The sequence below is a fragment of the Carcharhinus amblyrhynchos genome, chromosome 13, assembly GCF_965287045.1.
Source record: "Carcharhinus amblyrhynchos chromosome 13, sCarAmb.v2.hapA, whole genome shotgun sequence".
Classification (NCBI taxonomy): Eukaryota; Metazoa; Chordata; class Chondrichthyes; order Carcharhiniformes; family Carcharhinidae; genus Carcharhinus; species Carcharhinus amblyrhynchos.
In genome coordinates this window covers 28,834,494-28,861,507 of record NC_137336.1, presented here as the reverse complement: position 1 = coordinate 28,861,507, position 27,014 = coordinate 28,834,494, and the positions used below count along the sequence as shown (strand labels likewise).

The window sequence follows — 27,014 nt, the reverse complement described above, 5'->3', positions numbered from 1 at the left end:
CCAACCCGGCAAAGTAAATCAGGCCAGCCAACCCGGCAAAGTAAATCAGGCCAGCCAACCCGGCAAAGTAAATCAGGCCAGCCAACCCGGCAAAGTAAATCAGGCCAGCCAACCCGGCAAAGTAAATCAGGCCAGCCAACCCGGCAAAGTAAATCAGGCCAGCCAACCCGGCAAAGTAAATCAGGCCAGCCAACCCGGCAAAGTAAATCAGGCCAGCCAACCCGGCAAAGTAAATCAGGCCAGCCAACCCGGCAAAGTAAATCAGGCCAGCCAACCCGGCAAAGTAAATCAGGCCAGCCAACCCGGCAAAGTAAATCAGGCCAGCCAACCCGGCAAAGTAAATCAGGCCAGCCAACCCGGCAAAGTAAATCAGGCCAGCCAACCCTTCATGCCTGCTCACCATTCAGTAAGATCAGGTTGATCTGAATGCCCCTCCCCTGCTTCCTTTTCCATCCTTACAAACTCCCTTGTTAACTGCAAATCCATCCACGCCCACCATAAAAATATTAAATGACCCTATCTCTACCTCTCTCTGGTAGACAGAGTTCCGTGGATTCAAAACCCATAGAAAAAATTCTCCTCATCGCTGTCTTAAATCAAAGACCCCTTATTTTCCTTATTTCTGGTCTCTCCCAAAACTGGAAACATCCTCTCAACATCCACTCAGTCTCCTCAGGTTCTTTTTGTTTCAATAAGATCACCTCTCATTCTTCTAAACTCCAATAGTTACAAGCCTAAACCGTCCAGCCTTTCTTCATAAGGTAACCCCTTCATCTGAGAACCTTCTCTGAACTACTTCTTTTGCAATTGTGCTCTTCCTTAACTAAGGAGACCAAGACTGTCCATAGTAGTCCATGTGCGGCCTCAATGCCCTGTACAACCATAACAAAACATCCCGACTTGTACATTCCATTCCTCTTGCAATGAACATTCCACTCCTCTTGCAATGAACATTCCACTTGCTGTACCTACACACTAAACTTTGTGACTCATATGCAAAGACACGCAGATCCCCCTATTTCTGCAATCTCTATTTAAATATGCTGCTTTTCTAAACCTGTCACACAGTGAAGTAGTTCAGGCTCTCTCAGCTTATACACCAAATTGTTAACCATTCATTTAACCCGTCTTCCTTTGCAGACATCTTATGTCCTCTTCACAACTTACTCTACTACTTTGTTTCATCAGTAAATTTAGCAACTGTACGTTTGGTCCCTTCATCCAAATCATTGGCATACATTGCAAATAGATGAGGCCCCAGCACTGATCCCCGAGGCATTACCCGTAACATCTTGCCAATCCCAAAACGATCCATTTATGCCTACGTTGGTTTCCTGTTAGCTAATCAATCTTCTATCCATGCTAATACGTTACATCTTACACCATGAGTTTTTAATCATGTAGTAACCTTTGATCTGATACCTTGTTAAGTGTCTTCTGAAATCAAAATACACCACATCTACTGGTTCCCCTTTTCCACATTGCTAACTAGTTTCTCCAGTTAAGTTAGCACTGCTTGTTCAAATCATCACGTGTTGGTGTGCAGGCTCAGTTTCCTCTTATTGTTCAGTGTGTGCGCCTAATCTCAACCACCTTCCTGTGGGAGCAACCAAGTGGAGGACAGGCTACACCTCAATTCAGAAGGTGTGGGGGGCTGGGAATGGGGGAGGGGCGAAGAAAGGTGAGCGTCAAAGTACATTTCATTTTAAATATAAACTGTGTTACATGACCAAAATATTATCACTTACTGACAGGTCTCTGAATGGATGCAGCTGTAATCCTAAAGGAAGTTTTGCTTTGCTCAATAAAGATTGAGTTTGAGGGATGTTGGTCAATGTGCACCTGAACACACTAAACAGAAAAATATTACACTTTAGTAAAATTAGATACAACAGATCTTTATTAAACATTTCTTTCAGAAAAACAGAACTTTTCCAAACAGTTACTAAAGGTTCCAGGCCCAATTCCTAGTCAGTTGATTGAAGCAGCAAAAGCAGTCACAACACTATGATCAAACTCATCAAAAAAAAGAGGGTTGGTTGCACAAGTCATCCTGTGTTTCAGTTTCCAGCAATCAATTCTTCCTGGGGAGCTGGATACACGTGAATTCAGATAGGAACAGGATTGGGTTGTGTCACAAGATGCTTCACAGAGGCACAATGTAAAAGTAGGAGAAATTTGAAGGACAGCTGGAAGAGGAAGTACAATTATATGACTTCCAAAACGTTCTGAGAATTTTATTACTGCATTATATTAAACATACCATTCACATGTGTCAATTTAGGTTCAAGTCCACTTGGGCAAGATAACAGGAGGTTGTCAGTACCAACTAAACCATATCCCCTTCAGGTGGAAAAAATGGGAAGAAAATTGGAAAAAAGCTCAATAGCATACTACACAGACCCAATTTCTTAAATGGACTGCCATTAACTCTAACATGGCTTGCTGCTGAAGCATCAAAAGGAAACTGAAATCCCTGATTTAGAAATGAAAATGATCAGATTAGGATTTAAAACAAGATCTAATAATTAAGCAAGCAATTGAAAATACTGCTTAATTAGTCTAAGGACACACTTTAGACACTATACAGGATCAGGTTGTGATGGGGTTAGACAAGAGACAGCAAACTTAAATCTTCAATTAGGATTAGATTTGACTTTCAAAGTACGACCCACCCCACCCCCCCGCCGCCGCCCTCAAAATCACAGCATTTGTTTGGTCAATAAACTTATACTGGAAGTTACTACTACTTACTCTGGATTGCAGTTTAGTTTCTGTAGATCCTTGTGCAGGTTTGGATGAGGAGCTTTGACTGGAGTTGACGGCAGAATGTTTCTCTCCTGCAGGAGATTCAAAGGTCGTGCTGCCTCTGATTGTTGGCCCTGTTGCAAGCTAAGCCCACCCATGCCAGTCATTAGTTGATTAAAATGCGGAGCCTGAAGAAAATAAGTTTTAATATTAGGAGAATATGTTGCAGCACACACAAAACAAAGACAGAAAAATTATAGTTCCAGGGTGTCTGCAATACACATTGTTCTGAAAACAACAGGGAAAATTCTGCAGTGAAAGATTTTGCACACACCATGTTGAAAAAGGTTCTACGTCAGCCTACACTTTCTATGATTTATGCACATTTCCAGTGATGCAGCAGGGTATTATAAAATTTCTTAGTGATATAGTCAAACACGATTCATTTAATTGAATTATCCATGATGGCTGTTGAACAGAATTGACAAAAACGATGACTCAATTCCTTTAAAATTCTCATAAATGTGCACCATCTGTTCATAACTGGCTTGTAAAAATAAATCTCATGAGTGCCACTGTAATGCAAGTATTAAAACTCAAGAGTCCTGAAGTAGCAGCACTATTGATTTATTTGTGGATCTGCAGGAGCTCAAGGTGATGTTGGAAAAGAAGATGAAACATTTTGGGATTACCTTTGCATCACACAATGAAATAGCTTTCAAGTCAATATCGCGGCAGATATCCCTCACTGTACCAAGTTGATTATCAATGGGGTAGCAGTAGGATGCAATTTGTTTCAACAGAAATAGAAACAAACCCCTTTTGCCACAGGTCTCTGAAATAACGCAAGGATAAAGCAACGCCACTTTGATACTAGGCCTTAGGAAGAACACACAACTATATTCCAAAATATTGTGCAGTAAATAAAATCTGGCAAAGGATAAGCCTTCTGCAAATGTTGCATAAACGCATATTACACAAGGGTACCATACTTAAGCAGAAACAATTCCAACTGAGCTCTCTGACTAGTAAACTGTGCAACTTGAATAGGAAGTGGAAATTTTTCAAACATTCAATACTTTGTACATAAACTATGCATTTTGTTGCATAGGTATGATGGTAAATCACAATTCTCACTAAAAAAATGTTTAAAAATAAGTGATTTCCTTTTAAAAAGAGTTATTTTCTTCTGTTTGGTTTCCCTCTGCAACATTCCACACAGGCAAGATCGCACACAACTTTCACCCCGTTCTTCATCAACATCATTACACAACCAAAAGTAAGCAACAAGGGGGAGCAGCACTGGGATGACTTCCCCGTTTGTCCTGTTTTCAGCTGTGCTGCTGTGAGTTTAACTTGAGTTTCTACTGATAAGATACTGCCAACAGGAATATCGGTTCCACAGCTGCATGACTGCAAAGAATTGAGAAGAAATTCTAGCAGAACCTTACACAAGAGTTCTTATTAATCACTTTTCTCTAACTGCAGAAAGTATGGGTAGAATCAGCATCTTATACCTGACAGAATTGCTGTGGTCCTTCAGCATTTGCCAGCTGACCACCTGGAATGCCAGGGCTTGCCATGTTTTGGTAGCCAGGAGGTAAGGAGGGATAAGAGTGGCCAAGTGTTCTTCTAGTTTTGAGGTCTTGTTGAATAGGCTGCACTGTAGTGAAGAAAAAAAATAGTTAAAACACACTCAATTGGACATTAGAACACCCCAACATTCCATTAGTTTACATAATTGAAAGCTGTAAGTATGGACATTTCTCAAGGTAAAGGAAAAAAAATGTTCAAAGCATCATAACAAGCTCAAGTTAAAATCAGTCCGTAAACTTTAACCTTGTCACCATCACAATATAGTCTCTTATTATATTATAGACATGTTACTACATGAATTTAGAAGTCGTTAAGAGTACAGCTTTGTATTAATAGCTAAGGAAAAGCCTTACAAAGCCTTACAAAGGTTAATCTTCTCCCTTCCAAATGTCAGCACAAAAAGTCCTGCTAGGTTGACACCAAGCAATAGATGGCATCCCTAACTTTTAATCCAGCGACAAATCAACTTAATTTTCTTCTGTCATCTAACAACAAGTGACTATTTTAAAGAGTGTAGTACTTACTGATTTCACCTCCTCCTTCCACAGCATCATAATTGTCAGGAGCTACCAACTGATCACCAGATGATCCAGTATGGACTCCTAAAAAGATTTTTTAAAATCCTTGCATCAAGTACATTTAGTTAAAAACAAATTGCATGCATTTCACTTAGATTACTATTTTTAAAATATTTATTTCTGTAACCTCCATTGTCTTCTCTGTTCCTACCATTGTAACCCCCTCCATCTCTACAACCATTCAAGGCACCTGCATTGCTCTAGCTTTGGCCTCTGGCATATTCCTGATTTCAACTGTTCCATTGCTGTGACTGTGCCTTTAATTACCAAAGCCCTAAAACGCTAGATTTCTCTCCACAAGCCTCACCTGCCCTATCACCTTATGGGCTCACTGTTAAATTTGGTTTGCTAATGTTCTTGTGAGGTGACACGGGATGTCTTGCTATGTTAAAGCCATTATATGAAAAGTAATTAATTGTACAAAAATTACTTCAAAATGACTAATAAAATCCACTGAAGCACAGCACTCTCCATTTAATAAACAGTACAATGTTGTTTATCTTTTAGGTAACATTACCCAATTTTAGGGCAATTATCTTTAAATACTTAAATTTTTGAAATTGCAGCCTGCAATTAATAGCAGCTTGCTCTAGTTACACTTGGAAAGCATAATACTGGGCAAATAATGAATATCAAAATGACAAGGATTCTATTGTTCATTCCAAAACCTCTTAAGCAGGTTTCACTTTTGATTTTAGGTAGCTAGTTGTTTCCGTATAAAATTAAGCCAAATTAACACAGGGTTCTGACCGAAAAGAAAATCTTCCTTGAACGGAAACGTTACCATTTAAGAATGCATTATCCATTCCTGCAGTTGGTAATAAAGTTTAGAATGCCAGTTAATGTACAGACATTAATTTGATCACAGCCAAGATCGAAAACTCCAGTAGTTTCAGATCTTAGATTTCCAAACAAGCCTGCCCCAACTGAATATTTTGAATAAAATTCATGTTGTGCATTCAACTCTAAATATATAATCAGTATATTTAACTCAATTCACACTGTCAATCTACAGTTAAAAGGAGTCACATAACCAACTAGCTTAATATGTTAAAATTTGAACCACAGAAATCCTTTTTAGTTACTCCAGTTGTTTCAAGATGCTATGCTGAACTTTTAACCTAAGTTTAAAGTTTGTTTATTTGTTTCACGAGTAGGCTTACATTAACACTGCAATGAATTTACTGTGAAAATCCCCTGCTCGCCACACTCCACCGCTTTTCAGGTATGTTGAGGTAGAATCTAGCACGGCCAATGTGCCTAACCAGCGCATCTTTCAGATCGTGGGAAGAAACCAGAGTACCTGGAGCAGACACGGGGAGAATGTGCAGACTCAGGACAGACAGCGACCCAAACTAGGAATTGAACCCGGGTCCCATGCCATCCAGCCTTTTATCAGCAGTTCACTGCTCACCATCATGGCTGGAATGTCAGGAGTGGAATTCCAGATTTAGAATTATTCTGGTGAAATTTGTGAAAATTTTACAAACCATATGAAGCATGAGATAATTAAAATTTTGCTGCAAAAAGCACTGACAATACATCATATTCTACTTTCTTCCTCCAGTTCCCTGAAACTAATCTGCATCATTCAGCAGCTCTAGCAAATTCAGTCAAGATTTTAACTCATGCATCGTGAGGCTAGAAAAAAATCCTTCTCCAGGTAACCTCTGAATTTACATTAAGTAGATTGCAAAACCATATAACCACCCTTAGCAAACTAATATTGTAGCATGTTTAAATGACAATTGTGCCTTTAAGAATAATAAAAGCCTCAAGGCACTTCACAGGAGCATTATCAAACTAGGTATGAGCAACGAGCCTCATGAAATATTAGGTCAGGTGAGCAAAAACTTGGACAAAGGTGAAGGTTTTAAGTTATGTTTTAAAGGAGGAAATCAGGATGGCAGAGCAGTATGGGTGATGGAATTCCAGGGCTTGGAGCAGCAACAACTAACTGAAAATATGGCCATCAATGGTTGAGTGATTGAGCAACTATAACCAGGGACTCTCGGCAGGCCAAATTAGAACACAGATCTCAGAAATTTGTGGAACTGGAGGAGTTGACAAAGAAAGGGAGTCATGAGACCATTGAGAAATTTGAAAACAAGGACAAGAATTTTCAAAACAAGATGGTCGTTGACTGGGAGCCAATACCAGTCAGTTAGCACAAGAGTAATAGGGAAATGGGTTTAAAGCAGAGGTAGCTCTGTTTTGGGTGACCTCATGCTCACAGAGGCTGCAATTTGGGAGTCAAGCCTGCAGTGTGTTAGAATAGTCAAAACTAGAATGAGTGTCAGCAGCAGATGAATTGATTCAGCAGCAAAGTCAGGTGATGTTACACAGGTGAAAATATGTAGTATGTGTGAGGCTTTGGAAGTTTGTCTCACAATTAAATATAATAGCAAAGTTGTGGACAGATTGGCTTAATCTCAGGCTGCTGCCAGATGAAGGGATGACGTCAGTAGCTAAGGAACTGAGTTTAAATAGTATATACTGATTTACAACAGAAAAATTGGCTAAAATATAAAAATGATGCTTTTCTATAGAAAGGTATTCTACATCTTAACATAAAGAGAAGTTTATTTACAACTTGCTGCATGAATGTAAAACATTACACTTTTCAAAACAGAAATATTTCATTCAAAACTATTTTCAAATGTGACAAGTATACCATTTAACAGTTTGAAGCATTAAATGTTTCCGATCTGAGGTATATATTTAGTGCTATTGCACATTTAGGCTCTATACAAGTTGGTATTATGGAACAGTTAACATGCTTGCTTTTGTACCAATATACCAAATTTACAATAGAAATGAAATATTATGTCCTGTAGAAAGGTTACCTTCAGAATCTCTTAAAAGATTTTGAGCGAGTGGTGCATCATGATTAGCAGTTACGAGAGGATAAGTTGGTCTGATCAAAGGGGGGCCTCCACTTGATGGCTGGGGACCCAAGGGTGTCCTGCCAGGTTGATACATCTGATTTAATGGTTGGTTGATTGGTAGATGACGCGATCCTACTAAAATATTCAAATAATAGGATAAATCAAAACTTTTGTTCACTCATACATGCTTATAATTACATTACCTGAAATTTATTACATTAAAATGTTTTGGAACAAGAATGGAACCTCAAAGACAATGTCTAAACAAACTCAGTATATAAATACTGGAATAAATAACAAAATACAATAAATGGCACTACATTACTATACATTGCAAGAACATGTACACTATTTTGTATAATGGGAACAAAGTTTTTCTTCAAATTCTAGAACAAGTAAAACTTGAAAAAAAACTTTGTCCCCACTATACAAAATAGTGTATTAAAATCACAGATATTATAGATCACACTGATTTTGTTTCAAAATGTAAATTGATTGTGGAGTAAAAACAAGTCAGGTAATCAAGTTCAACATTTTTAAATGAGCCACTAGAGCAGCCAATTTAATTATCAAACGAGGTGAATTACAAAACCGAAAACCTTCAAGACAATCATTTTTTTGTAAAACATCCCATACTTCTTTATTCCATATCCTAGATGGTTCATCACAGCCACACTTGTGCTGCCAATAGCAATACTTTCATGAGTTGGTATGAGAGTTGACATTCAATTGAAAATACATCCTTTTCACGCATGTTCAAAAACCTTTTGTGCAATACTAGATTCTCCATGGCACAACTGCTACAATCATCAACTCTAAACTCAAAATAAAATCAAAGCAAATTCCAGTCAGCTAATTGTCTGATTGAGCTTTAATATTCTAAGCACAGCATAACATTCTATTGCAATAGTACATTTCATTCTCTAACAGGCAACTAAGTAATTATGAAACTTTGTGTGGCTGAGATACCATTGCATCTTCAATACATTTCTTCTTGCGATTCAAACAAGAAATACTTTCTATCAAATATATGTTGTATTTATTCTTTTCTGTACCTGCTATCTCAGAATTAACTGAAACCAGCACCCGAAGTGGCCTCCATTCAACCCCAATTCACTCAAACTCAGTCCCAGAAAAGGTCCAACTTCAATCATGTGAGAGAGAGAAATCCACCAGTTTTCATACAAAACCTCAGACACAGAATAAAACAAAAATCCTTCATCTAATTTATAAAGCAGCATCAAAAAAATTCCGAAACAAATATGGACAGAATCTTTTAAAAATTCATTATACTCAAATGTGCTACCATTTTGAAGCATTCTGAGCATCTTACATTAAGACTGTGTCTGTTACTGCCTATTATCTAACCAGAGTATGATTCTGCAACCCACCAGTGTAGCAGGAGCATCCTATGGTCTAAATTAGTGTTTTTCACACACGCCTGCCTTACTGTGCGCGTACCTCACAAGCCTTCTGAAGTTTAACATGACCATACATGATGTTGCTAAATGTGAATTATTAAGCTGCTTTATTTCATTGCATGTGAACAAGCAGCTTGACAATAATCAAGCTTTCAGTTTAATGATTTAAGAATTCTCACTTAAACACAATATTTTTCCCTACCTCAGTTTCTTGTTTGACTTTTCAGTTCAAACTGTGTTTCTAACCTTTTGAATCTGATGATGTCATTCACTCCATCTACACTTCCTGCTGCCTTGGAAAAACAGCCAGCATAATTGAGAACCCCACACACCCTTGACATACTCTCTTCCTACCTTCTTGTGTCAGGAAAAGGATACAAAAGTCTGAAAACACATACCAACAATTCCAGAATAGCTTCTTTCCTGCTATCATCAGACCTTTGAATGAATACATTAAGCTGATCTTTCTCTTCACTCTACTTGTAACTGTAAAACTATCCTTCCCTTCTCCCCTATGTAATTTATGAATGGCATGTTTTGCCTACGAAGCATGCAAGAAACAATACTTTTCACTGTTTCTCAGTACGTGACAATAATAAATCAAATCATTTGTGACTTTGTTTAGGTAGTGTGACAAGGGTGGAAACCTGACTGGAGGAATTCAAACATGGAGTTCCAGGAAATACGGGACTGCTATTGCAGTACAGCTACAACACTGGCACTACCTGAATGTGGAAAATTGCTGAGGCAAGTCCCAGCCACAAAAAAGTGGGACAAATCTAACTTGTCCAATTACTACCCCATTGGTCTATTCTGAATCACCAAAATGATGGATGGCATTGGCAACCGTACTAGCAAACAGTCAGAATCCTGGAATGCCCTTCCTAATGCATGCTGGGTGTGCTACACATGCTGCAGTGGTCCAACATGATGACTCACTGCCACCTTCTTAATAGCAGTTAAGAGATGAATGGTGGCCTAGCCAGCAATACAAATTTCACATGATTTTTTTTGTTTTGGAGATGAGAACAAGTTCAAAGACTTGGCGATATGGAGGTTGGAGATAGGATAGTAGCTTGCAATGATGGTGGGGGGGGGGGGGGGGGGGGAAGAGTGGGGTCAAAGGTTGTTTCTTTTTAGGAGGCTGATTTAAAAGAAAGAAGATCAACATCTGAACAGAGAACTGATAGCAATATCATCTAACATGGGGACTAGATGGGGGAAGCTGGGTGACAAGGGGTTTAGTGGGAAATAGAACAGAGAGCAGGAGGGTCACATTCCTGTCTGAGCTCATCTTGTCCAAAGAGGAAATAGGATAAAAACCGGAGAAAGACGCGAGTTCAGGGATAGGATAGAGAGAACATTAGAGAATTCTGGCCAGGTGGGCTTGTGGAAGCGATGGACACAGCAGAGGAAGCTGATTGGATGGTCTCAATCTTAGTGACAAAGAATTCATGACCCCTCAAACCTACGTGAGTGGAGGGGACAGGGAAAGAAGATCAAAAAGATGGCAAAGAAAGAGCTGGAAGCGATCTTTCCAAGATAAGATGATCCTAGAACAGTGAGCAGACAAGAGCAGAGCGAATTTAAAACGTTACAGCCAGACCTGCTATTAGATGGTTAAACCAGCTGTCTGCCAAATCCTTTTACATTTGTCTCTCACGGACTTAATGGAATGAAGGTGAGGACTGTGCTGGATGAGAAAGGGTAATGGTTTTATTGGGGACAACAGCAAAAGTGGAGATGAAGGTGCAGTTGAGCAGAGGTAGGCAAATGAGATTTAAATAAGTGAACTAATAGCTAGATTTTTTCCCCAGGAGCAGATAAACAAGATAGTAATGTTTGGGCATGGTTGGTTGGGGACAACACCATGAAGTGATCAGAGAAGATCATCTGTAATTAATATGTTGGAACTTGCAAGATCACGAGATAGCAAAGCCGAGAGGGTAAGAATTGAGGGAGAGGTTTATAGGGATAAGAGGGCATTGAATCAAAGCACAAGTTCAGATGGAGGTTGAAATCACTGAGGAAGAGATATCACTGAGGCTGAGGGGGAAAGCAGTAAAGACATCTCAGCAATATCATTTTTATCAGACTCCAGAGGAAAACATAAAACAATGATTCTGAAAAAGAGGAGAGGTGTGGAACAAGGTGAAGAGCACAAAGGAAATAGTTCTAGGCCTAGGTGCAATCTGGTGAGAAGCACCAAACCACCAATACAACAGTCTTGACAGGGCAAGGAATGGATGATGGAGCCAGACAGGGAAGTTTAAGGGGAAAAGTTGCAATCACCCCTCAGCTACATTTCAGATAAGGTCATGATGGCGATACAACCTCAACATTAATGAGTGGAAAGGGCTTTATTCACAAGTGAATGGACAGTGTGGAAGGTGTGTAGAGGAGTAGGAGAACTGATCACTGGCAGAGTCCACAGAGTCAGCAGGGGGAGGTAAGGTAGACAGGAACAATACTGGCAAGATTAGTCCTCATCAGGCACAATGGGCAGAAAGAATGACAAGAGAGAGTGGGATGGTCCAATTGTTGCTTCTAATGAGTTCATGTTGAGTGCCTTCATAAACCTGTCAAAGGACACCAAGAGAGGTAAAGAGGGAAGCTAACTAACAGATATTCAATCAGCAGCATGAAAAAACTCAGGAATTACTGAAGAATTGGGATAGGGAATCGGAAGAGCAAAGTTTCTGAAAATAGAGAAGTGAAAGGAGGCATGACAATAGAAGAGAGTCCAGCAGTGGGTAAGAGATAATCCATTCAATTCATGGGAAACTAAGTTGAATACTCAATTCAGTTTCTCCAGTTTCATAGTTACTTCCACTTAAAGCAAAGAGGAGAATCTGAAGCTGCTCACTGAAGTAGCAAATCACAGGTTTATTTTTTATTTTCTTCCCGAGGAATCAACTTGCACTGCAATGGGTTTCATACGGTCCTATGATACACATCAATGGTTATCCAATGATTTTTAAAGTGCTCATTCATGTTTGCATCAAGAAATAGAAATCAAGGGGAACAATATACTCCAAGTGAGCAACCCAGAGTAACTTCTAAGTCACACTGTAATGCACGATGGCATAGTGGATAGCACCGCTACCTCACAGCACCAGGGTTCGACTCCTGGCTTGAGTCAGTGTCTGTGCCGAGTCTGCACATTCTCCCCATGTCTGCATGGGTTTCCTCTCAGTCGGAAAGATATGCTGGTTAGGTACACTGGCCATGTTAAATTCCAGTGTACTCGAACAGGTGGAGTGTGGCGACTAGGGAATTTTCACAGTATCTTCATTGCAGTGTTAATATAAGCCCACTGGTGACACTAATAAATAAACTTTAAAACATTAACTAGATACACACATGCCCCAAATTCTCGACAGGCAGCACCCTGTTAAAGTATATTGTGATAACACTTCAACCAAACATTTGGTGGGTATGCTGCACATAGTGAATTCACTGGCCTTGGAAGATGTGTTCCCAATCTAGTTAAAGGATGCATAGAAGACAGCTTGTGAAAATAGACCTATCACATCTAATCTGCATTACCTTTGCGAGTAAAGCCATGGTGACAAATGGAATAAAAATCTGCAAGTGATAGGTACCACTACACTTGCATAATTAAGATTCATGTCATTTATCAGGACATTTGCTCATGCACTAATGTTTCCTGCATATTTTACATACAGGAAAACTAATTGAAATACTTAATTTAGCAAGTATAATGGGGGGAGGGGGCAGGGGCGTGGGGGAGTGGTGGGAGGGAAACAATTTGGCTCACTGGGATGCATTCAAAAAACTTAAACATAATTTCAACCATTTCTGAAGCAGGAAAGTACATCAAAAGTTGAGCAAAACAAAAGGAGTTAATCAAAATTACATGGAAGCCATAAGCATGCAAGACACAGAAATGTTAACTTTTTTTCATCTCTTTTGCTCAAGATATGCAAACAAGTTTCAGTCTCACAAAAGAAGCCACAGAACATGTACACTATTCCATTCTATTTTGGGACAAGGCATGTGGATATTCATGAATAAATGTTTCTATGTAACCAATGAAATGCCCAAGGAACCATGTTGGATTCTGATTACCAATAAATACCGCAAATGGATAGCGAAAGAATCCAAAATGTATTGACTACACTGTTCCCAGCATAAAGAACCTGGCTTCAGGGGCATAAAAGCAGGCACCTGGCACACAAATGCTGCTCTTCTATAACTCAAAATAAGTGTGCCCAATTAAAAACTTTTTTTAAAGTTTTAGTTTATCTTACAAAATGGACCCAAGGACTTTGGTTAAATTAGAAGTGTTGGCTCCTAGCTAGAACAATTGTGTGTGGAGGCAATAGTATTTCAGATTCAGAGCTACACCTCAGTAACTTCATTAATGTTTGCACCATCAGTTGTCAATGTAAAAGCACCATAAATTATTTTCTTTCCCTACTCCTAGGTTTGTGTCAATGGCACTCAACAAAACCCCACAATCTATGCAAGAGAGTCAAGGGTGATGGGGAACAGGCGCAAAAGTGGAGCTGAGGCTACAATCAGATCATGGCATGGTGGTATCATCACTGAACTTGTATTCCAGGACTGTGGCAAACTGCAATTTGAATTGAATAAAAGTCTGAAATTAGAAATCTAATGACAATCAGGAAACCACTGTCAATTGGTGTAAGAAAAAAATCTGGCTCACTAGCATCCTTTAGGGAAGGAAATCTGTCATTCTTTCCTGATGTGGCCTACATGCAACTGCAGATCCACAGTAATGTGGTTGATTCTTAAAATGCCCCCTCAAGGCAATTAGGGATGGGCAATAAATGCTGTCGAGCCAGTGGCATCCACACCCCTTAAAAGAATTCTTTAAAATGACCTGCCACTGTTAAGTTGTTGGAGGTAGGGGGGAAAAAGGTAAATAATGCAAAAATACGACCAATTGTCACTTTAAAAGGAGAGGCCACATTTGCCCAATAGAACCAAACACTGAAGGAATACAAGTATTATTTTCCCATAAATAAAGATCAGGATGGAATGTACATGCACAAAATGTGCAATGGTATGCTCAGATAAGATCAAAAAAGGGCATTAGACCCCAAGAACAAGAATAAAAGATGGGTTGGCTATTTTTGAAATACTAACATCTGTATGAACAGAGTTGTGCACTTTAGGATTTTTTCAGTCAGCAACAATTAGAATTGCTTAATTAAGTCAAAGAGCATTCTCAATTCAGTTCAATATTCACTCTTTTATGGTTTGTTAAAAGATTGGGTACAAAGGCCATTCCAGTCCAAGTTTGCTGCCTAATGCTCAACAGAATTAGGGTCAATGTTCACCTCCAACACCAGCATTTCCTATGTCACAGGAGCACAGGTCCAAGAATTCACTTTCCGTGTATAAGTTTGCGTTCACTTTGACACAATCCAACACGGGACAAAGTTATTGCTGCATGATGCTGGGGACAAATGAGTAATAGTCTGCTTTTAAGTTTCAATTTCTTTAAACTTCTACTTACGAGGACGGCAAAAGACATTTCATCCTCATCAACAGACTTTTTTGTTGCACCTTTGTCACGTTTAATTTAATTTCTTCGAGGATTTTCTGAAGTTGTTTCAATAACGGATACCCGCTTGCGAGCTATACAGCACTGAAAGCTGCAGATAGTATGGTCAAATCTCATTGACATCATTGTAAAGACAAATTCTTGAAACAAAACCTAAACTCTGCTCTCTCAAGAAGCTAACAGCATGATATTTTTTACTGAAATCTCCCAAAGAAACTAGATTAACTCTGCCTGTATTTAGTAAAGCTGTCATTTTCTAATACAGGCTGAGGTACACCTTACCAACATGGGTTCTTGCAAAGCTAAGCTAAATATTGAAAGGTCACAGGAAAGGCAAGAACATGGAGAAGTATGTTTAAGAAGCAGAATGTCTGAAATGCAAAAGAAAATTAATATCCTGCTTTTCCTTTCTCATATATTCATCTATCATTCTCTTAAATGTATTCCTCCTGTTAGCACATTTCACATGTAAACCACTTGCCAGGTAAAGAAGTTTCTCCCCTATTCCCTGTTGGATTCAGTGTCTATCATAACTCATTTATGCCCACCAGTTTTGATTTCCTGACAAATAGAAACACCTTTTCATCTACCCTAAAGTCTTTCATTGTCTTAAATACCTCTATCAACTCATCCCACTAACACTTCTTTTTACTAGAGCTAAGTGTCCCAGCCTGCTCAATTGTTCCTGTTAGGTATAACCTCAGTTCTGACATCATCCTTGTATTTCTTTTTTAATCCACATTTACTGATTGGTCCCACAATAACTATGCATCATTTTAGGTGTTAAATCCCATCCCTGAGAGAAAAACTCAATTCAGTTCAATGTTGCTTTACAACCAGAGATCAATTTATTGTTTACGAGCAGGCATATCAGAGGAGTCCCAATTGCATTTGTTATTTCAGCCCATCGCAAATACTATTTACAATGAGAATTCCAATGCACGAACATGTCTGCACTTTTGATGCTGTACAACCTGGAATCGCTTCACTATTTAATGAATCTGCTTCATAATACGAGAACATTCTCATTCATCTGAAATTATAGGCACACATAACCTGGTCCTGACAGAATCAGAACATACAGCACACTAATTCTAACAGTTACGAAAATGTAACTATTCGAGAAATGTAGATGTGGTCTTTACTTATAGTGGTATTGTTCATACAGGAACAGCTGAGATCGTTTTATTACAAGTCATCAGTTTATAAGCAATTACACATATCATTTTTCACAATTTGAGAAAACAGAAGCATAAATTCTGGCTTACCTTGGTTTGTGTAGTTCTGTACAAAAGATCCTCCAGCTGTATTTGCATACTGATTGCTCACGACTGGTTTTGGACCAGCACTTCCATAGGGCTCTGAAGGTGCTCGCCCCTGACCTGTTCCTGCACCTGGAACTACATGATTTGCTTGCATCCCTGTAGGAGGCTGGCTGACAGGATGAGACTGTTGTGGAGGATTATACTGCCAGCTTGTCGGTGGAAGGACTGAGGCTCCAGGGTGAACACTACTGGATGTTGCAGGTGCAAACGAGCTTTGAGATGGCAGTGGCATTCTTGAGTAAGCCCCTGCCATGGGTATGCTTTGTCCATCAGCAGAGATACCCTTCTGCAAATGGGTAGCATTTAGTGGAGCTCTATTGGCAGTCTGTCCAAAACTCTGAAAATTACCACCAGGTTGAAAATTTTGATGGTACTCATAGTTATGCTCAGTGGCAAGATGTGGAAAGTTCTTCGCTGGTAATTGCTGTGGATATGGCGCTGGTGGGACCACATTATATCCTTGCTCAGTGGGAACAGGAGGACGTTGATTCATCAAAGGACCTGGGAAAAGATTATGCAGAGCGTCAAAACACAATTGCCATTAGGTAAAATCAGATCTAAAGGAAAAGAAGCAAATCTCTTTTTGGCATTTACTTGGCTCAATAAAATTGCAACTTGAAAAGTGTCATAGTGCTTTAAAAGAGGGTCCTTTGCAGAGTCTGGATAATATTTCAGGTAGATTTTAGAATTTATCAAGAGTTCTGCAGAACATTGATCACAACTGAAAAGTCAGCGTATACACAATTTTAACAAGACGAATGTCACAACAACGATTTTTAAGTGTATTTGATTTACAGAAGTGCAAGTAAAAGTAAGAGAGAAATAAACTACAGCATAACTGTTTATTTTTTCTTCTGCTAGACAAAACACAATTGCCCTATGCTGGCATGCAACTATATGTGTTTCCACGTACAACCAGTGTAACTTGGAATGTCCCACAGACTCAAAATAAAACTGAGAATACTGCACAAGTTTATTATTCAAAGGAAACAGCATGTATTTTCTCTAATTCCACTTGAGGCAACAGCAAGATGCAATTATGAGCAGAAATGAAATTTCTCCTTTAGCTTTTCAGTTGGAGAAAGGAACTGTCAACATTTATGTATCTACCAGACCACACAATTTTTCTTTAAAACCAGAACATCAAATGGAACAAACACACTACAACAGCATTTTTATAAGCTTCCAAATCCATTTATAGTCTTGGAGTCTTAATCAACCAATCATGAATCAAAATGTTTGAAATCAGTACTTTGAAAGATAGTGGTTACAATGAGAAATTAACAAGAGATGCAAGGGGGACACAGAGATAAAACTCTAATTTTTTTTAAAAAAATCTGATTGAAGTGTTCAAAATCTTGAGGAGTATGGACATGGTCAAGAAAGAAACTGTTAGGAACATAGGAACCTGGAGCAGGGATAGGCACATTCAGCCTTGAGAGCCTGCTGTGCCATTCAGATCATGACTGATCTCTCCCTGGTCTCAAATCCACCTCCCCACCTGTTCTCCATATCCTTTTTATTAGATATATTTCTATCTCCATCTTGAAACCAATGATTCCAACTCCATTGTGCTATGGAGCAGCAAATTCCACAAATTCAACACGCTCTGAGAGAAGCAGTTCCTCTTCACCTCTTTGATTAATTATTGTCACATGTATTAGTATACAGTGAAAAGTATTGTTTCTTGTGTGCTATACAAAGCATGCCACTCAGAAGGAAACAAGAGACTGCAGAATGTAGTGTTACAGTCCTAGCTAGGGCGAAGAGAAAGATCAACAATGCAAAGTAGGTCCATTCAAAAGTCTGATGGCAGAGGGAAGGTGTTCTTGAGCCAGTTGGTACATGCCCTCAGGCTTTTCTATCTTTTTTCCTGATGGAAGAAGATGGAGGAGAGCATGTCCAGGGTGCACGGGGTCCTTAATAATGCTGGCTGCTTTTCCCAAGGCAACAGAAAGTGTAGACGGTGTCAATGGGTGGGAGGCTGGTTTGAGTGATGGACGGGGGTTCGTTCACAATCCTTTGTAGTTTCTCGCGGTTTGATACAACCAGAAAGAATGCCTTCTATAGTGCATCTTTTAAAGTTGGAGTTGTAGCAGACATGCCAAATTTCCTTAGTCTAAGGAAGTAGAGGCGTCGGTGGGCTATCTTAACTATAGTGTCGGCATGGGAGGGACCAGGACAGGTTATTGGTGATCTGGACACAAAAACTTGAAGCTCTCGACCATTTTTATTCCCTCCCCATTGATGTAGGCAGGGGTACGTCCCCCAATATATTTCCTGAAGTTGATGATGATCTGCTTCATTTTGTTGACATTGAGAAAGAGATTGTCATCACACCAATTCACCAGGTTCTCTATCTCATCCCTGTACTCTGACTCATGATTGTTTGAGATCCGACCCACTACGGTAACGTCATCAGCAAACTTGAAAATCAAGTTGGAGGGGAATTTAGCCACACAGTCATAGATGTATAAGGAATATAGTAAGAGGTTGAAGACACAGCCTTTTGGGGCACCAGTGTTGAGGATGATCATGGAGATGTTGTTGCCTATCCTTACTGATTGTGGGTCGTGGATTAGAAAGTTCACTATCCAGTTACAGAGGGAACAGCCAAGCCCCACTCCTCAGATTTGGAGATGAGTTTCGTAGGAATAATGTTGAAATCTGAGCTGTATATAATGCAATAATGAGTCAGAGTACAGGGATGAGATAGTGAACCTGGTGAGATGACAATCTCTTCCTCAATGTCAACAAAACGAAGCAGGTCATCATCAACTTCAGGAAACACATTGGGGGACGTACCCCTGCCTACATCAATGGGGAGGAAAGAAAAACGGTCGAGAGCTTCAAGCTTTTATGTCCAGATCACCAATAACCTGTCCTGGTCCCTCCCATGCCGACACTATAGTTAAGAAAGCCCACCGACGCCTCTACTTCCTCAGAAGACTAAGGAAATTTGGCATGTCTGCTACAACTCCAAAGATGCACTATAGAAAGCATTCTTTCTCGTTGTATCAAACTGCAAGAAACTACAAAGGATTGTGAACGAAGCCCAGCCCATCATTCAAACCAGCCTCCCACCCACTGACACTGTCTACACTTTGTTGCCTTGGGAAAAGCAGCCAGCATTATTAAGGACCCCATGCACCCTGGACATGCTCTCCTCCACCTTCTTCCATCAGGAAAAAAGATAGAAAAGCCTGAGGGCATGTACCAACTGGCTCAAGAACACCTTCTTCCCTCTGCCGTCAGACTTTTGAATGGACCTACTCTGCATTAAGTTGATCTTTCTCTTCGCCCTAGCTAGGACTGTAACACTACATTCTGCAGTCTCTTGTTTCCTTCTGAGTGGCATGTTTTGTATAGCACACAAGCAACAATACTTTTCACTGTATACTAATACACGTGACAATAATTAATCAAAGAGATGAAGAGGAACTGCTTCTCTCAGAGCGTGTTGAATTTGTGGAATTTGCTGCTCCATAGCGCAATGGAGTTGGAATCATTGGTTCCAAGATGGAGATAGATACATTTCTAATAAAAAGGATATGGAGAACAGGTGGGGAGGTGGATTTGAGACCAGGGAGAGATCAGCCATGAGTCTGACATAGCTGTCTTTGTTATCTAGGTTTCCCAGGGTTAAGAGCAGGGCCAGAGAGATGGCATCTGCTGTGGACCTGTTGCAGCGGGAGGCAAACTGTAGTGGATCCAGGCATTCTGGGAGGCTGGAACTGTAGTGTGTCATGACTAACCATTTGAAGTACTTAATAATGATGGATCTCAGAGCCGCCGGATGATAGTCATTAAGACACACCGCTTGGCTTTTCTTTGGTACCATGTTGAAGCAGACAGAAACCTCAGATTGTTGTAGAGATTGAAGTTGCCTGCAAATACTCCCACCAGCTGGTCTGCGCAGCATCTGACTGCTTGCCTGGGTACCCCAACCAGGCCAGTCATTTTCTTAGGTTGACCTTCAAGGCAGCTGCTCCAACATCTGCAATCAGGTTCATCTGAGGATTCTGGGATGGAGGGCATGCTCTCACTGACTCTTGCTCGAAACAGGGACAGAGTGCATTGAGCTCATCAGGGAGGGGTGCATTGGGTGCCGGTAATTTTACATGCCTTCCTCCTGAAGCCTGTTATGTCTTGCAGACCTTGCCATCGTCAGCAGGGGTCCGTGTGGCTAGCCTGGGACTCTAGCTTTGTCTGGTCTGGCTTTCTTGTACAGTAAGAAGTCAGACTTCTTACTGTGTCTACCCCAGTCCAACGCCGGCATCCCCACATCATTTCTTGGATAGGTCAGTGTTGCCTGACTTGAACACCTCAGACCTAGACTTCAGCAAGCAGTGGATATCCCCGATCATCCATGATTTCCAGTTAAGAAACACATGGGATTTGATTCTTTGGCACACCTTTCAGTGTTAAGTCTACCGTCTCTCAAGTTATACCCGTGACCTCTTATTCTAGATTGCCCCATAAGAGGAAACATTTGGTCTACATTTACTTTATCAATCCCTTTTATCATTTTATATATCTAGATCAGATCTCCCCTCATCCTTCTAAACACCAGTGAGTATAACTCCTAACTGTTTAACGACTTCTCATACATCAACATTTTAATCCCCAGAATCAATCTGGTGAATCTCCTGAGCTGCGTCCATGCCACATCGTTCCTCAAATGAGGCCAAAACTGGACACAATACTGAAGATGTGGTCTCATCAACACCCTAAAATTGCAACAACACTTTTATACTTCAGCCCCTTTGCAACAAATGCCAATATCCTATCTGCCTCTTGAAATACATGCTGCACCTGCATACTGACGTCGTGCGATTCATGAACATGACACACAGATTCTTTCTTTTAGATGCATTCTGAATCTGCTTTCCAGTTAGGTAATAATTTGCCTATTTTTTCTGCCAAAATAGATAACGTCACATTTATCCACATTAAATTCCATCTGCCAAATTTTGGCCCATTCTCCTAGCCTACCTATATCCAGCTGTATAATCTTTATCTTCTTCACTGCCTGCTTTCCCACCTACTTTAGTATCATCCACAAATTTTGCTATGTTACACTCTGTCCCTGCTTGCAGATCATTTATATATATTGTAGACAGTTCAAGTTCGAGGGCTGAGCCTTGCAGTTCTCATTAGCAGAAAGTTGGAGAACCAGAGGGCACCAATTTAAAATGAGTAGCAAAAGTACCAAGAGAAAAGGAAAAGCCTTTTGATTCATCAAGCGATTAGGATCTGAAATGGACCTCCTGAGAATGTGCTGTGGGCAGATTTAATTGTGGCTTTCAAAAGGGAATTGAATAATTATCTGAAAAGGAAAAGGTGGAACTAGGTGATTTGCTCTTGAAGAACTAGCACAGACAGAACAGGCCAAATGGCCTCCTTAACCATTCTATGATTCTAAATATGATACAAACACAGTAGCCTTCAAACCAGATGGCTGTCATGGTTACTCACATCAAGGAGAAAATTGAACTGCATATCATAGCAAATTGCATTGCAATATGTAGATTTGTTTGCAAAATGATATTAAATATTTACTGTACATTAAAGTGTATTTAAAGTTTTAACAAGTTAGGGATATTTAACATTCATTTGTCACCATTGCCTCAGTGGGGGTGTTGGCATCATTTTGCTTCCTCTCTGGCCTTCTTCAAGCTTCTCTTAAACCATGCCTCAATGTTAGCCAGCCATCAATTTTCCTTCTTTTTTACCTTCAATTTCTCATTCAATTGTCCCCAACACAAGGCAAGTTGGTTCTTCATGTCTAACTTCCATTTTCCAACTAAACTTAGCAACCCTGTTGATTCCTGAACTTCTCTTGATCTAACCCATTCATCTGCTCTGCCAAACAATTATTTCATAAGTTGAAACAAATGGGCCAGATATTCACTGGCCTCCCCATAACATCTGGAAAGTCAGGGATCACAACCCCCCATTTAACAGCCAGGATGGTGCATCATTCCTTGTCAAGAAGTGTGCACAAAATGCCATGTTTATCTTGCCTGGTGTCAAAGAGCTCCTGAACACCGCTTGATGGAAGTCAGTGCATTTACATTGTTTAATGCTGTGACTCCAGTATGCAGCCAGGTTAGAATCCATAAAATCTCTACAGTGTGCAGAAGGAGACTACCCTGAAAAAGTCCCAAGTCCACCACTCCCACCCTATCTCTGCACATTTACCATGGCTAATCTACCTTACATACAATCTGTGGACACTAAGGGTCAATTTAGTACAGCCACCAACCTGTACATCTTTCGACTGTGGGGGGAAAACGGAGCAGCTGAAGGAAACCCAGGCAGACACGGGGAGACCGTGCAAACTCCACAGTTACCCGAGGCTGGAATTGAACCTATCCCCTTGCACTGTGAGACAGCAGTGCTAATCACTATGCCTCCATGCTGTTCACGATCTTGGTGACTGGTGGCTGAATTTAGCGGCATGACGACCAAGATCACTTCTTCCATCTCCATAGCCACTGAGGTTGCTGATCTCTATCTGTTCTGCCATTGAGGACTTCTTGGGGCTTTGTTTGTCTGGAACATGCCCCTCAACCTTACTGCCAGGGAAAGCCCTAATAGGAGTATGAACCTGGGCATGGAACACGCAAGTCGTCCTACCATGGCAAAGATGGCGACCCTCAGAAAAACACAGTGCACAAGGATTTTCTTTGTATGCCTATCAATTTACTCCCCTCAGCAGAGTTTGACCGAGGAACATTTACATATGTTCCAGTCGTCTTCTGGCCCTTGTCCAAGTGGCCATTCCTCACTCGTGAGCCGAGACCATGAGCATTAACAAACTACAGTACATAGGGACAGCACAGTCTTATTCAATACTGTCCTTGACTGATGCTCACGAAGGTACATCTCTAGCATAGGTACTGGAAAACAACTGAGCACAAGCTCGAGTCAATTTTCCCATCAAATTTGCCATGGCTGAAAACAGCAATGAGTCCACAAGAAGAATAAAACCTGGGATTTGCCAACTCATGGTACAAATCAGCTGAGCCATAAAGGCAATCCGAATTAAGTTTTAAGTCTTTCATTCCCCATCCAATAATTAAATCTATATCAAATGTGAAGAAAAATACAGGTTTCAACTGCAATAGGAAGATGTTTCGCAAAAGAGACTTATAGGGTAATTGCCTGTTATTTAACTTCATAATCTTGCTGCCATAGCTGTCTTAGCCACAGCAATCCTGCCAGCAACTAAGCAGTGCTGTGCTGAAATGAATGTTTCTCTTACACAAATGCCTCTGGAGTAGGAAATCTTTGGTCAAGCAAGCACTTAAGGTAAACCCAGCATTCAGCAATGACAACTAACTTTTCTGTTCAGAAAAAACATACTTTAAGCTAAAGGTTTTGTGATATCACTATATGACTGTGACTTTGCATCAGTGATTTTCATTGATTTCTTTATCTCAGCTGCATGAAATTTTTTTTTAAGTTTACACTTTGGTTAAGAGTAACAAGAGTTTGCGTGAGCCTACTTTCCCAGGCAATGTAATTCAAAGTTGGTGGAGACACTATCATTACTGTCCCATTAACTGAAAATATGAACAAATAGCAGCTGATTTTGTCTTTGTAGTACCTGCCCTTAACAAGAGACAAAAGAGAACTGTACCCTTTGGTGGATATAACATAAGATGCAAGAATCATACAGTCCCTACACTGAGGAAGAGACTATTCGGCCCACGAGGTCTGGATCAACTCTGAGTATTTCACACAGGCCCCCTTCCATCCGCCTAACCCCACACAGTTACTACGACTATTCGATCTAACTACACATCTACCTGACCTGCACATCATTGGACTGTGGGAGGAAACTGGAGTATAAGGGAAACCCACAGGCCAGAAGAGAACCAAGGTCCCTGGTGCTTGAGACAGCAGTACTAACCACTGTACCATCTCTACAAATGTAATGAAGGCATTATGCAAAATATTTTTAAATGTGATTGATGGTCACATCTTAGCTGGCTCTCCAACATAATCCCTCTGAAATTTATTTCAAGTTTTGATTTTTAAAGCTTCTTGTTCTGGAGAACTTGGCCATCAACTTTAAATTTTGTGAAAAACAATACTTCCGTGCTGGCGGTCATCACCCTCAAAAGGGAGATTATAAAACTAGGAAATGTGTTGTATGACTTTCAGTAAAACAATCCAAACTTGCATTTTTTTTGGTATCACTCACTTAACATTTACCAATCTGCTTATTCACCATACCTTCAATTGACAATTGCGTAGAGGAGCTTATTAGTTATTTTATTGGACAAGAAAATCAGAACCTAGACACCAAATACATGGCAAGTTGTAAAATCAATAATTTTGGTTATTTATAGGTTATAATAAAAGGATTAGTACACAAATACAAAAACTTGTACAAAGCCCTGGTTATATTTGTAGAGCAAAATTACAACCATATAACATCAACTGTTATATCCACCAATGGGTAGTTATCCTTTAGTTCTGCAGCAAGTTTGTCTCTTGTTGACTCCTTCTCCTAACAGACATTCACGTAATCCTTTCATTTTAGTATTCATTAAGAATGACAGAGGGTGAAAAAAGGAAGAGAAATTTATGATTGCTCCACTATCCAATATAAAGGTAGAACAAGATGAACAAGGAGAAGAATTTGATCTTTCCTGCCAGACATATTACTGACAACACCACACTCAAAAAGCCTAAACAGATACTTCTTGGCACCATCAAAAATATCCCTATTTAGGTTTTTTAGAGTTTGAGCTGGGTTTTATACTGCATTTGGCATCCACCCTCACAACGCACTGGTAGTTTTATAAAGATAGGGCATACTCCAACACAACATTTTTTCCCATTTTTCTCATGGGATGTGGGATAGGGGAATCACTGGCCACACTTGTTGCCCATCCCTAAATTGAACCCAGTAGCTTGCTGGGCCATTTCAGAGGGGCAGTTAAGAGTCAACCACATTGCTGTGGGTCTGGAATCCCACATAGGCCAGATCAGGTACAGACACAGATTTCCTTCCCTAAAAGGATAGAGATAACTGCAAGTGCCATCCATGTAGCTAGTCATCTATGTCAGCCGGCAACATGCCCAGAGAGAGAGAGAGAGAGAGAGGGGGCATCTAATATAGTGATTGAATGAAACACACCATTATTTGTAAGACAAGCCATAAACATTATGAGGAGGAGACGAACTGACACAAAAAGGTGCAAGTGAAAATAGAAAGGATTGGCACAATATATAGACACACACATATATCCAACAATATATACACACACACACACATATATACTGTGGTGATCAATGAACACCAGCTCTGGTTGGGTTACAATATGGAGGGAGGTCTGGTGACTTCAGCTCAATGGTTTCGAAAGACTGCAGCTGGATGAGGGGGGAGGGAGAGCCGGGGCGTCACCGAGTTTCACTGACACGTTTACACGGGCCGGGGAGAAGGGGGGGGGGGGGGGGCGGAAGAAACACAGAATTGGAGCCTCAGGAGCTGGAGGAAGGAAAGGCGAGCGGGCGGTCTCGACCCACCTAACGGTCCCGATCACCGACTGACCGGCCGGCCTGTGGGGGAGGGGAGGGGAGGGGAGGGGAAGAGAGTGACAGTCCGGTTTAAGTCTGTGTGCGGGGTGAGGAGAAGGGCTGGGGGGGGATCATTGGCCCGCTACACCCCATTCCCCCTCTCCCCAATCCCTCACTCACCGTTCAGACAAGGCGGCGGGGCCCCCGCGCCGATCTTGGGGCCGCCGTAACCACTGCTGCTGCTCCCCGCTGACATGGTCGCACCAGAGCCCAGGCCCGAGAGCGACTCTCTCTGTGACGCGGCCTGGCCTCAGCCTCAGCCCCTCCTCCACCCCTCCGGACTGTGACGCCTCGCCCGCCCCACCGCGCACGCGCGCCGCTGCCGACCCGGAGGGACCGAGAACCAGGCGGCCCGGCTGCCCCCGCACATGCGCACTTGGTACACGTGGCATTTCCGGTGTGACTCCTTAAACTGAAGTCAGGGAAACCAGATACGTCAGCAGCTGAGGCCTCGGCCTTGCTGTCATGTCAGGGTCAGGAATGTACTTCTGGCTTTCTCTATCAAATTAGGTCTTTCATTAGTTTAATGTAGCTGAGCTATAGATTTATTGAAGAAGGCAGGTTTGAGCTATATAATGATTGAAGATGGCAGGTCTCAGTTATATAGCATGCAAGGTGGCAGATCTGAGTAATATAGCATTGAAGATGGCAGGTCTGAGCTTCAATCTCTGATCATCTAGGTGCTTTCGGTTGCATTGTAGAGAGGCAACAATTGGCTATGACAACCCTGGGTAGTTGCAAATAATATTTGATTTAACTTATTATTGTCACATGTAGTGAAAAGTATTGTTTTGTGTGCTATTCTTACAAATCATACCATATGCTGCCTCACAGTGCCAGGGACCCAGGTTCGAATCCTGGCTTGAGTCAATGTCTGTGCAGAGTCTGCACGTTCTTCCAGTGTCTGCATGTGTTTCCTCTGGGGTGCTCTGATTTCTTCCCACAGTCTGAAAGACATGCTGGTTAGGTGCATTGGCCATGCTAACTTCTCCCTTTCTATCTTAAGATGTCAAGCCATCTTAAGATTTTCTTCCCACTTTCGTTTAACTATATCTCTGAGCAAAACTTGAAGTTTCTTATATTCATCATCCCATGTCTGGAACACTTCAAAACATGCCACCATCATCTTTTCAAATTCTTCATTGAGAATATGCATCAATTTTCATGTACCCAAGACTTTAAGCAACTGGGAGCTCAGGTCTCTGAAATTGCTTCCATCAGTCTCAGTGCTCTGTGAATAAGATATTTTGTGTTTTTGATTTTTTTTTGCAAGTGAGTGAAAGTTGCAAGTAGTGCCTGTCTGA

The 27,014-nt window shown here is 40.8% G+C and overlaps 1 protein-coding gene across 2 annotated transcripts in view; it reads right to left on the bottom strand.

The window, feature by feature from the left end:
* Window positions 1-25,964, bottom strand: part of LOC145351797 (protein transport protein Sec24A-like) — a 63,091-nt gene extending 37,127 nt beyond the window's left edge. Inside the window, exons 1-7 of one of the 2 annotated variants that reach the window (XM_080201443.1) lie at window positions 25,831-25,964; window positions 16,057-16,614; window positions 7,769-7,945; window positions 4,869-4,946; window positions 4,266-4,411; window positions 2,755-2,936; window positions 1,749-1,851 (exon numbers count right to left, since the gene is read on the bottom strand). In XM_080201443.1, the coding sequence (XP_080057569.1) occupies window positions 1,749-1,851; window positions 2,755-2,936; window positions 4,266-4,411; window positions 4,869-4,946; window positions 7,769-7,945; window positions 16,057-16,614; window positions 25,831-25,906 (1,320 nt within the window). In that variant the 5' untranslated portion in view covers window positions 25,907-25,964. The remainder of the gene's footprint in view (window positions 1-1,748; window positions 1,852-2,754; window positions 2,937-4,265; window positions 4,412-4,868; window positions 4,947-7,768; window positions 7,946-16,056; window positions 16,615-25,830) is intronic. The other variant, XM_080201444.1, reaches the window with a different exon arrangement.
* Window positions 25,965-27,014: the final 1,050 nt, after the last annotated feature.